General features: G+C 38.6%; 1 protein-coding gene across 3 annotated transcripts in view; it reads left to right on the top strand.

Annotated features, from left to right (window-relative positions):
• Positions 1-17,923, top strand: part of DCLK1 (doublecortin like kinase 1) — a 334,659-nt gene that overhangs the window by 12,499 nt on the left and 304,237 nt on the right. For all 3 annotated transcript variants that reach the window (XM_007097655.3, XM_007097657.3, XM_007097656.2), the window contains exon 2: positions 6,631-6,977. In XM_007097655.3, coding sequence (XP_007097717.1) covers positions 6,631-6,977 — 347 coding nt within the window. The remainder of the gene's footprint in view (positions 1-6,630; positions 6,978-17,923) is intronic.

The following is a 17,923-nucleotide window of genomic DNA, read 5'->3' as shown; positions in this document are numbered from 1 at the left end:
TCCGAGGTCTCAATATATATTTAAGTCTTCTGCAGTTTTTACTATAATTCACAAGAGAAATTTTAATTGCTAGAGTTTTTAATGAGAAACTTTATTTTCTGGAAAAATTAAATTTTTATAGGTATCTCTCACTTAAGATACTTTTAAATATACCACCTTTGGAACTTAAAGAAGTCCTAGAGGAGGTAGCAACCAGAGATTGGGCCATTTTCACACTGAGCTTAAGTGATGTCACATATGAAATTTACAAATCACAACTCTGAGCCAATGAAAAATCTCCAGCAGTAGGGGGAAATAGAGCAAACTTCTAGAATCTCCTAATATGGGATCTTGTGGAGGGACACCTTCCTAGCTCACTCATCACAGGCCTGGTCAACTAGGAATCTGGGTACCACATCACTGGCAGTTTTCAGTAGTGACTTAGTTTATTTCTTTTAAGTGGAAATCCTTTACTTTCATAATGGGAGCCAATGGCCAAGTAGAATTGACTTTGCAGATTTTTAAATAATAAACTTTGTTAGAGAACATTTATTTCCATACTTTGTATAATAGCGATATAATAAATTTACAAATGCATATGTGATTTTTTTTGAAAACCAAATAAAACATAGACCTTTTAGTATCTTGAAAATAATCTAAATTATTCCATTTCTCCAAGATCCCCCAAGTACCTAAATATTTCAGGGAAGAAATTACCATATTCTGATATTTCAGTAGGCATTGGTCAGTTCCAAAGATAATCACATGCTTTATTTCCTTACTTTTTCTTTTCTTCTTTATCTTTGCTGAAAAGCAAATATGTTTTGGCTTTTGTAAATGCCACAGCAATTCAGACAGATGCTGCTTCTGCAGCTCTAGCTGTCTTTTGGGGTGTGTTGGACATCCAGAACATTACATTTTAAGTTGAGAATCGGTCTTAACACAAAGATTTTTGGCTTGAATAAACTGGGACAAAACTAGCAGTATGATAACCACCCAGCAAATCATGATGTTCGGGAATCCCAGCTCTACCTCTAAATAGGGTGTTACACCATTTCCTTTAAACCGTGTGTGATCTTTGTCATCTTGCCATCCTTGTTAAGCTTCCCTATAGGTGATAATCCCAAACTGTCAAAGCAAATTTGGGGTTATAAAATTCTGGTCACGGATTCTGGTGTGTGTGTGTGTGTTTCCCCCAAACACCCAAGCAATTGTCTGTGACGGCAGCTGGATGTCCTACAATTCAACGCAATTCTGACACTATCTACCCAGAGATAGCATCAGATTCCAAGGTTAAGGGCTTAGTCCCAGGAGACTGTCTCTACCACCCCCCTCCCCTTTCAGCCACCAATCAAATCCAGGTTGTCACCTGTGCCTCTGATGGATTGGCTAACAGAGAAGAGGTTCCTAGGACCCCCGCTTTGATTCAATGAATTTGCTAGAGAGGCTCACAGACCTCAGGGGAACATTTTACTTACTGGATTACCAGTTTATTATAAAAGCTTATAATTTAGGAATAGCCAGATGGAAGAGATACATAGGGCAAGGATTAGGGAGAGAGCTTGGAGCTTAAATGCTGCCTCTGAGATCACCACTCCTACTGAATCTTCATGTGTTCACCAACTGGAAGGTCTCTGAACCTTGTCCTTTTGGGTTTTTATGGATGTTTCATTATATAGGCACAGTTGATTAAGTCCCTGGATTTAGGGTGCCCAGGTGGCTCAGTCGGTTAAGCGTTGGACTCTTGATTTTGGCTCAGGTCATGATATCACAGTTTGTGGGATCGAGCTCCATGTCTGGCTCTGCATTGGCAGCATGGGGCCTGCTTGAGATTCTCTCTCTCCCTCTTTCTCCCTCTCTGTCCACTCTGCCACTCTCCCCCACTCACGCTTTCTCTTTCAAAATAAATAAGTAAACTTTAAAAAAAAATCAATCAGTCAATCAATCAATCAATCAATCACTGGATTTAACTACTATCCCTCCTCCCCTCCCCAAGGTCAGGGAGGTGAGACTGAAAATTCCTACCCTCTAATCATACTGTTGGTTCCCCCGGCTTCAGTCACCCATCGTTAGTTGCTTTCCCAAAGTCTCCTCATTAACCTAAATTCAGGTGTGGTAGAAAGGGGCTCCTTATGCATATCAAGATGCCTTTATTTCTCTAATCACTTAGGAAATTCCAAGGGTTTTAGGAGCTCTGTGCCAGAAATGGTTTGAAGACCAAGTATATATTTTTTATTATAAATCACAATAGTAGGCCATTTTGCTCAAATATACTTTGGTTTTGCTAAATTAACTTTTATTTTATTTTTGCAGTATAAATTACACCATAAAACTTTGAGATGGCTTTGTGTGTATAGGAAGTTTATTATAGTAATTATGAGGTTTACTGTATGTTTTTATTTTTTAATGGCCTTTGCCACTCATACCTCTGTTAGGACTTGAATGAAACCTATTGATGATTCTCTAATCAAGAATAATACATATCTCTTCAGTCTTGGCCCCATTTAGGGAGAGATTAAACACTGGATACCCAGAGCTATTTAACCAAATTAAGACCATGTATTCTTTCCACTCAGAATAATTACACTTGCTGCTTTATGGTTGTCAATGATACTAGCACATTAACTGAAAAGTTATTTTCTAACAAAATCAGAAAATAAATCAACTTTAAATTAAGACAGAGGCAGTATCTCTCGTGGTGGGAAGAAGTTCAGAATTATGATTAAAAGAAACGTAGTCAAAATGTGGGGTCAAAATGTGGGGTCAAATCGAGGCATCTGGACTTCTCAGTTGGTTAAGCATTCGACGTCTGCTCAGGTCACAGTCTTAGCATTTGTGAGTCTCAGCCCCACATCGGGCTCTCTGCCATCAGCACAGAGTCTATTTCTGTTTCTCTGTCTGCCCCTCCCTGTGCTCTCTCTCTCTCTCTCTGTCAAAAATAAAACGTTAAAAAAATTTTTTTTAATGAGGGGTCGAATAGTATATTTGCACAATTTTATAGAAGCATTTTAGCATAAGGAAACCTCGTCTTGTCTTACTGAATTCCTGAATAGGGTAGTAGATTCTTTCTTTTTTAATTTTTTTTAATTTAAGAACGAGAGCATGAGTGGGGGAGAGGGGCAGAGGGAGAGAGAGAATCTCAAGCCAGGCTCAACACTCAATGTGGAGCCCAGTGTGGGGCATGATCCCGTGACCCTCAGATCATGACCTGAGCTGAAACCAAGAGTTGGACACTCAACCAACTCAGCCACCCAGGCGCCCTCTGGATAGCGTAGTGGATTCTAAATGACAGTTTGAGTATTGTGTGATCTTGGGTTTGGTGGCCAGCTCTGTCTCTCCTTTCAGCAGTTACTTTCCTTGTAGCACAAGATTGTTCTTTGTTGGAGTCTCACACCCTTCCCCAAGATTGTTTTGCCGTCTTTGAATGTGGTAAACCAGACAGAGGAGCCACCAAGTGACAGCACAGATTTAACACAAGTTTCTTCCCATCATTGTTACTTGAACCAAATCAGCATTACCTTCTCAAAGCTGTCATGCTTTAACATTTCTTCAATGTTCTTTAAGGAGATGTAAAAAAAAAAAGTGTTTATTTTCTTTTTCAACAAACCCACTCCACATTGTTAATGTGAATACTTTAAAATTCCTCCCTATTCTTATTATATATTTTTTAAGGTTAAAAAGTTTGTTGTTGTTGGAGTGTCAACTACTCACTTTGTTTTGATTTTAATTATTAGCTTAGTGTATAAACTTACACATGATCAGACAATTTCGTATCTCTGATTAGCACAGAATTCTGACAGACTGGTTTTGCCTGCTGTATTTTGGGCTGTGTGTGCCTTGTTGAGGAACATTTGGGGCATCGTCGCATTGAAATGGAGCCAAAGTGACGTCTCCTGGTAACTAGTTAGAAACAATTAGCACCTTACAAGACCCGCTCACTGATTTCTAATAATTTTGGTTTTTTAATTTTCGTTTCAGGCTTACTGCACAGTCAGGGTAATGCAGCCCCAGAGCAGGTGTCCACCTGTGTGGTTTTGTATTTGAGATCACTTTGACCTCTGTTATCTCGTTTGATCTTCACCACAGCCTGGTGAGATCAGTGGCCCCCAGAATAGCCTTCATCTGATGGATGGATAAACTACCACTGAGAAGACTAGGGGACTTGTCCCAGGTCATGTGCATGGAGAGGCCAGGTCTTGAGAGCTCAGACTTGCAGTTTCCCATTGGAGCATTCGTGCTGTCTGTCCACAAAGCACCACTGTTGTTGAGACCCCCCACGCATAGGTTTTTGGTATCTACATAAATCTTGAGGAAAGCATAGTTGGGACCAGTGAAGGTGAATAGAAAAGGGGGTTGCTAAATTTGTACTAGGTGTACGTCTAGTGAGATATAATGTATAAACACACATTAGAGTGTTTTCTAAGAGCACTTACAGAGTAAATGATAACATGTATAACTGTGATTTTCTATTTTTGAAACCCTGGTTCCATTATTTTTATGTGAATACTTTATTCTGTGGCCTTGGATGCTTGCATTCGTAAGTTAAAAATAGGACAAGGATTTAGATAAAAGTAGATGGGCTGTTGCAGGATTAGTCCCAGGTCACTTTACCTGCATTTATGAAGGCTTTTTAGCGTTTTAACTGTTCTCTGTTACAAAGACTTACTAACACACAAAAAAGCCATTATAAAATCTTTAACTTCAAAATACTTTGATCTAACTTCATGAAATATATATATGTATGAAATATATACATATATACGTATATATACGTATATATATATGGGATCAGTCATTTAATGATTTATCATCACTTGTTACATATGTTACTTCTTTTTTGTGTGAGCCACATCTACTTAATAATCTGATTCTTTTCATTAAACCATTCTCTGTTAAGGAGTCATTTTTAATAAAAATATAATGTAATTAATTTCTTTTCTTTTTTTTTTACCCTGCTTTATTGAGGTATAATTGACAAAATTGTTAAGATATTTAAAGCATACCTCATGATGATTTGATATATGTATATATTGTGAAAGATTCTCCCCATTTAGTTAACTAACACGTTCATTGCCTTGTATATTTATCTTTTTTGTGTGTGACAACATTTAAATTCTAGTCTCTTAGCAAATTTCAATTATAGTATAGTGTTATAACCTATAGTCACCGTATTATTCATTAGATCCTTGGACCTCATTCATCTTATATAGTTACATTTATTTTAGAGTCAGTTTCTGAAGCTACAGTTTATAAGTTAACCATTCTCAAGATCTTTTACCTATAAAGAAATATGAATTGGCCTTCCTAGAGTATGTAGATCACTGTGTTTGGCCGTGTGTAGATGGGAGGAAAGGAAGTGTGGTTATGTTACTGGACTCTGGACTCGGGTCCCTGGACCTACCACTGGTAGAAACGAGGCTGGACCCAAAATTTAAAAGCACAAGCAAGGCTTTATTGGGGCAACAGCTGCAGTTGAAGGGAGACACAGTCACAACAAAGGCGTCAGACTGGCTCCCCTAACAACCAGGGAAAGTTTTAAAGGAACGCAGGTGGGAAAGGAGCCAAGTTTAAGCATGTAGGGGTGGGGAAACACGGGGACTTGGAGGTGGGGGGGAACAGGCACAGTTGACAGACCATGCTTCTTTATTCATATGTTTTGTTTGCTTGTTATGTCTCCACCTCTGGCTGAGATTTTTAGCATTGTAATGAGGTAAAGGTAACTGTTGGTCACTCCGTGGTCATCCTGCACAACAGCCTGAGTTAGGGGTTAAGCTCAAACTGGTCTGGGTGGTTTGGGCCACTAGAGCTTTTGAACAGGCAGTCATTATTGCTTGAGGGTTGCTATGCCCATCTGGTCTTTCGTCTGAGTTAAGAGCTACCTGGAAAGAAGAGCTTAAGGAAAAATATGGGACAGAGGTTGATGGGTACAAGAAGGTGAGCAGTAAAGGTCAAGTCTTGGGGGCTAGCTGGTGACAGTTACTTCACTTGCTTTCAGAATTTTACTTGACTTTACAAAATGCTTAGCACACACTCCAATCAAACTTATAAATTATATAGCTTTTTTTTTTTTTTTTTAGATTTTTAAATTTGAGTATAGTTGACACACAATGTTACATTACTTTCAGGTGTACAACATAGTGATTGAACTTCTCCATACCTTATGTTAGGCTCACCACAAGCGTATCTAGCAACTGTCACCATACAATGAATCACGTAGCTATTTTAATAAGCTGTTTTCTGATCCACTTTCCATTTTCAAATTATGTTATTTACATTATTACTAAGTGTAGGTACCTCTGGTTTTGAAGTTTTCTGCAAGGATAAATACCCCAAATCCTAGAGAATACTTTGTTTTGAATTCAGTTTTATTTATTTCTGAGGTTTATTCAGTGTCAGTATTTCTTTCAGCAGTCGGAAAATGAAGTAAGGGAAGAATGATGATTTTTTTCCCTCCTAGGATATCAATCTGCTGTTGAACAGAGCCAGATTAGAAGTAGAAAATGTTTCTTTTCATTAAATGTTAATCATGCTTCCATTCTTCAAAAGTCACAAGTATTTCTCAGTTCTAGTAGAAAAGGAAAAATCAAAGACTAGAAAAAAGGAAATGAGTTTACCCTGGTGTAAATGTAAATATATTTCTCTCTTCCTTAGGAGAGAGCTATGTGTGTGGCTCAATAGAGCCCTTCAAGAAACTGGAGTACACCAAGAACGTGAACCCCAACTGGTCGGTGAATGTCAAGACCACCTCGGCTTCCCGGGCAGTGTCCTCACTGGCCACTGCCAAAGGGAGCCCTTCGGAGGTGCGGGAGAATAAGGATTTCATTCGGCCCAAGCTGGTCACCATCATCAGAAGTGGGGTGAAGCCACGGAAGGCCGTCAGGATTCTGCTGAACAAGAAAACCGCACACTCTTTTGAGCAGGTTCTCACTGACATAACTGATGCCATCAAGCTGGACTCGGGAGTGGTGAAACGCCTGTACACCCTGGATGGGAAACAGGTAAGAACGCTGTTGTGGAATGACCTTGACTTCACAGGGAAGAACCAGGGAATTGGGGGATCCATGTGCCTTGGTGGGGGGAGGGGATCTGAAACATGCATTTTACTGAAGTGGAGGGAGTTGGGTCCTTTAGTCAGCAAATACATAGCTGTTGGCCTCAAACCAGACTGAGGATAGAGGTAGACAGGATTAACCATAAGCATAAAGTAAAATATCTTTCTCTGAAGCTTAAATGGTTACTCAACAGATTTCTGGTTTTTTTTTCCAGATATTAATTGCTTAACATAATGGTGCTGTTCAGCTGTCTATTTTCAATTTTTTTCGTGTAGTAATGTCTTATAGCCTTAAGCATGACTGAGATGTAAACTCTGACCATTAGCAAAAAATCTTATTTCCTTTCTTTGGCCGAAATAATACTAAGAATACTTTATGTCTCATTAATGTTTGCTAGTGAGATTTATTTAAATTTTATAGATTTTTAAGTACATATGAAAGGAATGACATACTTCCATCTGAATGGCTTTAAGAGGCATATTTATAGAATATTATACATCTTGTATTGAAAACATAATTTCAGAATCAACAATGAAGAGGAGGGGTGTTTCTTTAGCTATGGAATGGACACCAGTTGACTTGGATGAGGGGACGTATAAATGTGAGTTGCTCATGTGAACTTAAAGAGAAGTCTTGTGTGGACTTTTATAAAGGTTTGACAGAATCCTGTTAGTGAGCTGAATATATATATATACGTGTATATATATATATATATATACACGTATATATATATGTATATATATATATATATTAGTGTGATTTGCTGGTCATTCAGAGTTTATGAGTGTCTTTTGTTTAAGATTATAATTTTTAGCACACTATCTTTCCCTGAAATTTAGTTTTTAATGTGGACCTGTCCAGGTGATTTTTAAAAATTATTTTGAGGTGTAATTTGAGTGATTTGTATGTAGAGTACATATTAAAATCAAACTACATTCATAAATGAAAAGGTTAATCTTTAAAAAAAAATAAAAGGTCAATCTTTATTAAATAGAAGATTCATACAAGTTCTTGAAGGCTAACACACATTCAAATTTTATGAATTAAAAATAGATGCAATTACTAGAAAGAGTGTTAGTCATGAAAGAATTCCTCCCCTAGGGAGGCATTCAAACGCTCTAAATTATAAAATTCATTAGGAAAGAAGGAATATCTGCCAGTTGTTCATTTATATTCACCAATATTCTGCTTGTCTCATAAAACTTGTCTCCCCTAAGTGTAATGTAGATAGGAATTCTGAGAGATGAAATTCTCAATCTTCTAGATCTAAGAGGGTGTTGCCTGAATGTCATTGATCAAAAAGTCCATTGCTGGTTTGTGAATTATAGCAACATAAGATAGCAAGGTTCACATTTAAACTTTGAAACCTTTCAGTGGTTCCCTTTGTAATGAGTTACTCAGCCATTTTGTAGTTCTGCATTTTTGTCTATTGGATTTTCCCAAGATGAGAGCTTACCTGTTTTGTTTTGTTTTTTTATTCTTTATTTATTTATTTTGAGAAAGAGAGAGAGAGAGAAAACACATGCATGTGAGAGCCTAAGTGGGGAAGGGGCAGAGAGAGAAGTAGAGAGAGAAACCCAAGCAGGCTCCGCACTGTCAGTGCAGAGCCCGACTCAGGGCTCAACCTCACGAACCGTGAGATCACGACTTGAGAGCCAAAATCAAGAGTAGGATGCTTAATGGACTGAGCCACCCAGGCGCCCCTGAGAAAGAATTTTCAAGTGAGTAATTTGTCCAGGAAATATCATCTGAAAGTTTTCTATGTATTTTTTTCTTGTAGTCATTCTGCTGATGGTTGCATTCGGCTGTTTGTCTGTGTGTGTGTGTGTGTGTGTGTGTGTGTGTGTGTGTGTGTGTGGCATTCAGTTTGCTGTTGTAGCATTTCCTCTGTTGTGGCATGTTCTCTTCATAGCAAGAGTGGTGAAAAGCTGCAGACGAATTGGAAGATAGAGTGGAAAGAATATAAAGACTTTTTGCTTGGGTTCCCAGTAGGAACAAAGATGCTTCTTCATGGACCCCAGGAGTCTTTAGAATCGTTTCTGCTCCAAAGGGAAATCTCCCCCCATGAGAGGTTTGTTAGAGTAGAATGCTTTGACAGTCTTGGCAGAGACCAAGGCTTGATAAGCCTCTGAGAATGAACCAGTTTTCTCCAAGCCTTCCTGTGGCACGATGCTCTGCCATGGTAGAGCGGAACCCCAAGCCAACCACCATTGTACCCTGCCCACTGTGGCATTGAGGTCCTGTCCTGTCAGCAGGACCTCATCCTTCAGCTCACGGTCTCACCTCTTTTGTTTGTTTGTTTGTTTTAATAGTGTAACAGCCCCCATATCATCTCCAAAAATGATATGCAAAACCCAATGACTAAAAAGCTTTTAAAGGTATTTTTTTTTGTATTGAGGAAATATAATTGTTTAAAAATTCAATAGCTTGAATGCTTGAAGTGACATAGTATAGAACAAGCGAATTGTAAGCAGGGATGGCTTTTCTCGTTGCCTCAGTCAGCTTGTGGATATATCCACGGGATGGAAACTGGTGACTCTGGGTTGTTTGACAACAGAACAGGGGAAAATGAACAGTGAGAGCCCTTGCCTGCTGTTACATATGTTACCCAGGATGCGCACTGGAGCCATAGACCACATGCCGTTCTCACCTGTTCCTCCCACCACTTGGCCTCCTTGCTCTCTTGCCTTTGGGTGTGCTTTAAGCCCGAACCAAGAGTTCATTATACAGTGCCTTTTTTTTTTTTTGAGGTTTTTAGGCCGAGATAAGGAAATCAACATATTAGAAATGTGGTACCATGTAGAAAACATTTTGCAAGAAGCTGCAGTTTCCCCAGAATGACTGTTGAGGTTCACAGCAGCCGGTTTGTGAGCAAACCCTATCCAATCATTTCACCTCTGTTCTTTATTCAGGGGCATTGAAGCTTCAGTAAAGGTTGCTGCACACACCTTTCAGAGCTCTGCCAGAACTCTGCTTCTCCTTCTCACCCCTTTCAGGGGACCTCTGCTCACGGTGTGACCAGACCCTTTTGCCAGCAAGGTTAGGAGGTCAAGGAAATGGTTGCCTTGCCTTAATTTCAGTGATGCATTATGTACTGGGCCTTGATTAAGGGTCCCCAAGGAAGGAAAGAGGGCATTTTCTAGCTGAAGGTTGTAATCATATTCCTTCTCTCCATATCTAAAGGGAGCTTTTGCAGGGTGTGAGGATCTTTTCCTCTTGCCCCAGTCCAGGCTCTGTATATTGGGATTTTTCAGTGGGTTAGTCACTCACCCCGCCAAGCATCTCTTCCCAGAGGTCATTTGGAGTGTGACTACTTTTTAAGTAATTAAAGTAAACCCAAAAGGTACAAGATTTGCTACAAAAGATACACTTGTGTATCTCCTGACTCCTTTTTTTGGAACAGCTAATCTGGCTGTCTTGAGCTGTTAAATCTTCCAAATCTGTGATTACTGAATCCTTTCTTGGAAATGTAAACAACAGCAAATCTTAGAACAGCTAGTGTCTAAGCAGACAATTTATACTATAAAAATCACAGATAAAGCATTTCCCAATGACCTCCCCTTCCCCACTGAAATATAGCAATGATAAACTCGATTGCTCTTTAAGTAGAAAACATATGCATGCACATCCCCATAGTATCTCCTTCTCAATATTGAAGATCCATACAAAATAGCAGCATACTTTAGTAGCAGAGGAGAAACTCTGTCAAGGATGTTATATTTTTATCTTACAGACATTTCACGTAGGTCATGCACTTTGTAAAATCCACCACTGCTAGCCTGCTAGAGTGAGCAAACAGCTTATTGTCTTCCTTATACAAAACACTAGGAATCACTGAGCTAAAGCAAGGTACTCATAAACAGATTTAGAATGATGAACTGTGAGAACAGACCTCATAACTGCCGTCTCAGTCTGTTTGGGTGGCTGTAACAAAAATGCTATACAGATTGGGTGGCTTATATACAACATAAATTGATTTCTCACAGTTCCAGAGGCTGGAGTCCAATGTCCAGATGCCAGTGGACTTGGTCTGGTGAGAGTCCACTTCCTGGTTCATAAACCATGCCTTTTGCAGTGTCCTCTGCAAAAGGACAGTCCTCTGCAGTGGCAGAACGGGCTAAGGAGCTCTTGGGACTCTTTTATAAAGGCACTAATCCCATGCTTGAGAAGTTTGCCCACATGTGCTAATCACCTTCCAAAAGCCCCACCTCCTAACACCATCCCCTTAGGCGTTAGATCTCAATGTATGAATTTGAGGGGGACACAAACATTCTGACTATAGTGCTGTGTACAGGAAATTCCAGTAGCTGTCAATAGTTAATCAGTTTCTACGTTGTCTCCTATCTTTTTTTTTCCCGAAAGAGCTTCCTTTATTATTTTATTTTTTATTTTAGAGAGAGAGAATGTGGGGGGGGGGGGGAGAGGGGCAGAGGGAAAGAGAGCGAATCTTAAGCAAGCTCCATGCTCAGAGTGGAGCCCGACTCAGAGCTTGATCCCACAACCCTGGGATGGTGACCTGAGCCAAAATCTAGACTCGGACGCTCAACCAATTGAGCTACCCAGGCACCCTTCTCTGTATCTTTTGATCATTGAATCCCCTTGTTTATTATAAACACAAAGCTCAAAAGATGTTTGTAAATGAGTCATAATAATTACAGCCATTTATTTTAGTTAATTAGTATAATGAGCTTACTGGAATTCAGGAAATGGTAATATGATCAACTGGAATCTGTCAGTCAGATACCACAAGATGGTCTTTGATGTTTTTCCGTTTGGTTTTTCATACCTTATTCTAATCTGAAGTAAGAATGAAATGGTCCAAACTTGAGTTTAGAGACCTTAGGACATTGCTTGCCCTTACCAATTAAAAAAGTGGTACACATTGCTACCACATCTGACATTGGCTAGAGCAATGAATGAGCATAGAAAATGTGAAGATCATAGGTTTTCAGATGAAAAGGAAGGGATTTAGGATGTAATAGGATTTGATTGGACTAGAAAATGATATTTTCTGTAGCTGTTGGTAATAGTGACTCCCCCTCCCCCCCTTTTTAAAATAAAACTTCTGTGACTGCTCTAATTAACTTCTTCAAGCATATTTAAAAGCCTTCATTCTTGGGAGACAGATTTTTTTACTATATGATTTGGAATGTTATCTGTGTTGTGAAAGTGAATGGAACACCTTTTAGTTTTGTTTGCAATTGATATAAAAACACAGTTGATACAAGTAATTTAGTTTACACTTTAAAATGTGAAATTAAAATTTTTTGCAAAAGCTCAGAGCACATGTTAAACCATCTTCATGATTTGTTAGAGCTCTGAATTGATGGAAAGTCTTAGCCATTTTCAAAGAAAAAGGAGCTTAAGAGTAATTATGGTACTTCAGTTAGAGAATTAAGGTGTCCAGGATAGTATGTGCTATTTTAGGTTATATACCTTTTGTTGCTATTTAGGATTTATAAGCTACATCTGTCCTTACATAGATATTAATTCCCCCAAATAGAGAAGAGTTAAGTCCTTTTGTTCCGGCTGAGCATATCTGATAATGTAATTAATTATGGGTTCCTGTGATGTATATTTTTCAGGCTTACATTAGTCTTAGCAAAAGTCAGTTTTCTGTAAATCGAATACGAATTTGCTATAAATGAATTCTAAGTTCCCCTGTGTCCTACTCTAGAACTGAAGATGTGTTCCTTGGCCCTCCTCTCTGGTATGCTGAACGTGCTTTGGGCACTTTCACAAGACTATGGACTTGGGATCATCTCCTAGAGGTGACTTCTGCTTTGCAAAAGCATAAAGCCCTGATTTGGCCTGTGAGTCTCCTGTGCCCTTAAGGAGCATGTTGGAGTGATACAAAGAACTTGGACTTTAGAGTCAGTGGGGCCTGCACTCAGATTTCAGTCTGAGAAATCTCATTGGATCTAGTTTCTTGTGCAGGTCTGGAAAATCAACTTAGTTCCTCACTTTATTGATCACTGAAGCTAAAAAAATTCAGTACATTGAATTTACTTGTAATGAGGAAATCTGCTTAGGTATGCTGTAATTTAAGCACAGGTATATGAAGTAACATAATATGGAGGAAGAACACTTGTTTTTATAGACTAGTTTCAAACACCTCATTGTCTGTCCTCAACCCTTGGAATCTATTCTTCCACTGGGGAGAGTTAAGTCTCTGCTTTGTGTTATAACCATTCGTGCACTTGTGTGAGACAGAAACATCCTAGGGAAAGAAGACAATACTTTATTGACTTCTATATTCTTGGCTATCCTTATTAGATGCTTAATATTTATTAAATGACATTTCTTTTTTTTTAAGCTTTAATTTAATTCCAGTTCTTGTCTGTGCAATGGGAATAATAGTAATAACACCTGCTTTATTAGGTATCTCGAGGATTAAATGAAATAATCCACATGACAAAACTCAACACTGTGGTAGGTATTCAAGTATCAGTATTTATTATACCTGAAAAGCTGAGGGTGAATTGTTTTTGAAAAATAAATCATATTTTAAATGTGTTGAAGGAATTTTTTAAAAATTATCTTTTTAATTGTGACTTCTCACATGAAAATGCTTCATACTATAATGAGAACAGCATGGAATTTAAGATAAGATACTTCTGAGATCAGATTCTGACTTTTTCAGTCATTGGCTGTTTGGCCTTTTGCAAGTCAATTGAATTCTCTGAATCTCAGTTTCCTCCTTAAAATTTTTTTAAAGATTATTTATTTATTTTGAGAAAGAAGGAGAGAGAGAACACAAGTGGAAGAGAGGCAGAGAGAAAGGAGAGACACAATCCCAAGCAGGCTCTATGCTGTCAGAGTAGAGCCCGATATGGGGCTCGAACTCATGAACCGTGAGATCATGACCTGAGCCGAGATCAAGAGTTGGATGCCTAAATGCCTGAGCCACCCATGGCCTCTTAGTTTCTACTTTAAAATGGCAATAATAGTGCATACCTCACAATATTGGTCGGATAATTAATTAAGATAATATGTATGCAAAGGCCCTGGCTTGACTTATGGTAGGTCCTCCATAAATATTAGTCCTTCTCCTTTCTGCTGTCTTATTCCAGGCTTTTTTAAAAGTACAGGACATTTATAGTTGTATAATTTTGTCAATATAGGGTTAGTCATTCTGCGTTGTTTCCATTGCCTGTACTGTAACTAAAACTACTAATGACTCTATTTTTATCGTTCCATTTATTGTCAGTCAGTTGTGGATGTAACCCAGATATTATTTTCTTCACCTGCTTCTCTTCAGTTGTACCAGTTATTCCTTAAGGGTATCTTATCAGTGACCCATTATATCAATATAGTAATATTACCATTATTATTACTATCAGTGCTTGAACACCTGCGTGCCTGGTGCTCTGGGGTAGTTGCTATATGTATACTTATCTCACTGAATCTGCAAAGCAAGAACCTTCTCGTTTGTCAAGATTCATTTCAAAGGTAGCCTCATCTATAACACATTTCTTGACTTAACTCATGTAGAACTGACAGTTCCTCTCCTTGGGAGAGGGCTCTGTTCCTGTCCATTGTAGATGGCCCTACAATTCTTGATCGTGCTGGCCTGTTGACAATTGTTATGCCTTCTCTTCCCCTTTAGAATTTACAGGATGCGGCTAGGGAAGGTATCTTCTTGGCTTCTGAATCTCAAGGGCCTGACCAGATAAATGCTTGTTCAATAAATGACTGAATAGCTAACTGACTGGGCGACTGACCAGTTTGTCATGTGCTACACATTTGGCATTAGACATTGCTTCCAGTGTTCTGTGAAGTACGGGTCATGGCCATTTAGGAACCCAGTGGTCACCCCAGGCTGTGGCTGTGTGTTGCTATCAGCGACGGTGGTGCTCTCGGCAGTGGAAACTGCAGATTGTAAGGTGCTCATCATGGTGCTGTTTTCTAGCTCAGGCTCCTGCTTCATTAAAGACGCTAGGATAATTAAAAAAAAAAATCATCTGCCAATTTTAGAGCATTTCCTCTATTGAAAGAACTTTTATCCTGTGGGAAAACAATAGATATTCTGTTAGAAAATTTTCACCGTCTGAGTCAGGAGAATTGTTCTACATTTTCCTGAGATTGCCTTAGCCATCCGGTGAATAAAGAGCTAATCAATATGTCCTATGGATTTAATAATTGGTGACAGGCCAATAAGAGATTCACATGAATAGCACCTGGCCCAATTATTGCAGAGATACAAACGTACAGTGTTCAAGGGTGTTTGTGGTGGTCGAGGACAGTATGTTACAGCAGATTTTTCTGATTAGTTTAAATCCTTGAGACTAAATTATGTGAAAGAAAGCAGTTTCAGAAATTAAATGGAACTTAAAATATCCCATTTTAAATCTGAACTATCTTGTAAACAACATGCCATAGAAACAAAGGGACAGATGGGAGATTTATCTCTTAATTGGCTTTTTCCATTACAGGATTAATATAGATCATTGTAAAGAATTTTGAAGTAAATGAGAAAATAAATATTAAGATAAAATGGCTCACAGTCTCGTTGAGAAGATGGTACTCATTAATATATTGTCTTTATTTCCTTTTCTTTAAAAAAAAATTCAGATCCTACTCTGCTTATGATTTGGTCTCTTGCTTGTCATTTCAAATGACACCCTGTACATTCATGTAGGCAATGTCTTGAAATTATTAAGCCATTTCCTCTCTAACTTTGTTGCTTAATTGCACAAGTTGTCTAGTAGGCTTTCCTCTTTAGTGGCTCATCTGCACAGCTTCTATTCGTGTTGTGACTCATGGCTGAGAGTAGCAATGTTCTAAAGTCAGACTGAAAAGCAAACATGGAGCGGTGACTCTTGAGATGTTGTTTAATGCAACCAGTTATTGGAGGTTAAGAGTATCTCAGAATTCATCCTCACTGTCTAGAACCCTCCTGGAAAAAAACTGTAGACATTTTCCAAAGCCTCTCTGATGAAAGAAGTCTAGTATTCTTCCATAAATACCAGATAACTTAGGTTTCTTAGGTCAATGGAGCACAATCACCAATGATCCTTTATGATTCTTTACCGGAGGAAAAAACCCAGGTCATTTTCTTTCTGTGCCAGATCATTTCTGCTTTGTGTTGTAACCATTTGTGCACTTGTGTAAGACAGAAACATCCTAGGGAAAGAAGACAATGCTTTATTGACTTCTATATTCTTGGCTATCCTTATTAGATGCTTAATATTTATTAAATGACTTTTTTTTAGTTTTAATTTAAATTCCAGTTAGTTAACATAGAGTGTAATATTAGTTTCAGGTGTACAATAGAGTGATTCAACACTATGCGGTACCTGGTGCTCATCGCAGCAAATACACTCCTTAATCCCCATCACCTATTTTTACCCATTCGCTATATCCCCGCTCTGATTAATCATCAGTTTGTTCTCTATACTGAAGAGTCTGCTTCTTGGTTTGCCTCTCTGTTTCTTTCTTTCTTTCTTTTTTTTTTAAATTTTCTCCTTTGCTCGTTTGTTTTGCTTCCTAAACTCCACATATGATTCTTGATTTTGATTTGTGGCTCAAATTCTGATATGTACAATCACAGGACTTTAGGGCTGGGAGTGCCACTAGGAGAGATTGCTCTGCTCTTTCTTTTTCTCTACTTGGAAGACCATAAACTAAACTCACCTTGGCAGGTAGTAGGATAAAATCAGCATTTTATTTTTAGAAAATCTCTTAGGAGGAAAATAACTCAAGGTAAGCATTATCTTTTAAAAAAGGTAGGCATTTAATGTATTTTCAGAATAATAGTACGGGAACTGGTGTGCACTTTCAAAGTAATAGTATGGGAATGGACAACTAGTTATACAACAGAAACAAGTTGTAAAAAGCCCTGCTGTATGCTCAGGTAAATGCTTCACCCATATTCTTAAAAGCATTGCTACCAGCAGTGGTCTGAGGACAGTGGCAGTAATGCCACCAGAAAGCTTATAGAAATGCAGATTCTCAGGCCCCACCCTAGACCTACTGTATCAGAATCTGCATTTTAACCAGATCCCCATATGATCCATATTCACATTAAAGATGAGGAAGCACTGCTCAGGCAACTAAGCAGTACAAATGGAACATTAATACAAAGACCTAAGGATGATAAATCCAGGCTGTTACTTGGTAGATGGAATTAAACACTAATTTTAGCTTATTTAGCAGTTGTATTTGCATATCCTGAGCATCGATGTTAACATCAAATAGCAAGATATGCTCACCATCCACAATGTTCTGGAAAGCAGCCAGTCTCTTAGTACGAAATGTGTGCCCACTGCAATCTAGCCCCAATGGGCTGCCTGTGTGTGAAGGATGGGTAACTTCCTATATGGAGAATGATTGAAAGTTAAGAGGTTCAGAAAGGGCTGAGCAATTACTGTGGAAATGCTGATCCTGATGAGAGATTGATGCACATGGCTGCCACAGGGTCCATATGCATGCTGTTAGAAGTTATCTGTATGTTCTCCTCAATAGGCTGCACAGATTTAATATTTTCCTCATGGTTTTTCTGAATGACTTCCATGGGAATGATTGGAAGTCATTAAAACTCTTCCTGAGAGTTGATTTTAGGTCTCCAACTGTTGTCAGGGAGAATTCCTATGCATGGGAAAATTCTCAACATGGAAAGTGTCCACAAGAACATGGAGAAATTCTTAATATGTGCAGGGAATGGAGGGTAACTTTTGGAGGTAATTTCTGGCTAGCATGCCTCAGGATTTAATGGCCAAGAGTCTTATGTATCACAGACTCAGCTGCTGGGAACAATGGATGGGGTAAACTGGTGTGCAACAATCACCTAGCAATCAGAATTGGAGTGTTTTTCTTATAATGCAGCCTAGGAGGTTAAGAGACTGAACAGATGTACTCTACTCAATTCAGCTCTTGGCTGGCTATGATTG

This window comes from Panthera tigris, chromosome A1, assembly GCF_018350195.1.
Source record: "Panthera tigris isolate Pti1 chromosome A1, P.tigris_Pti1_mat1.1, whole genome shotgun sequence".
NCBI lineage: Eukaryota > Metazoa > Chordata > Mammalia > Carnivora > Felidae > Panthera > Panthera tigris.
Note: the sequence above shows the minus strand (reverse complement) of the source record. Positions and strands in the feature narration are given on the sequence as shown.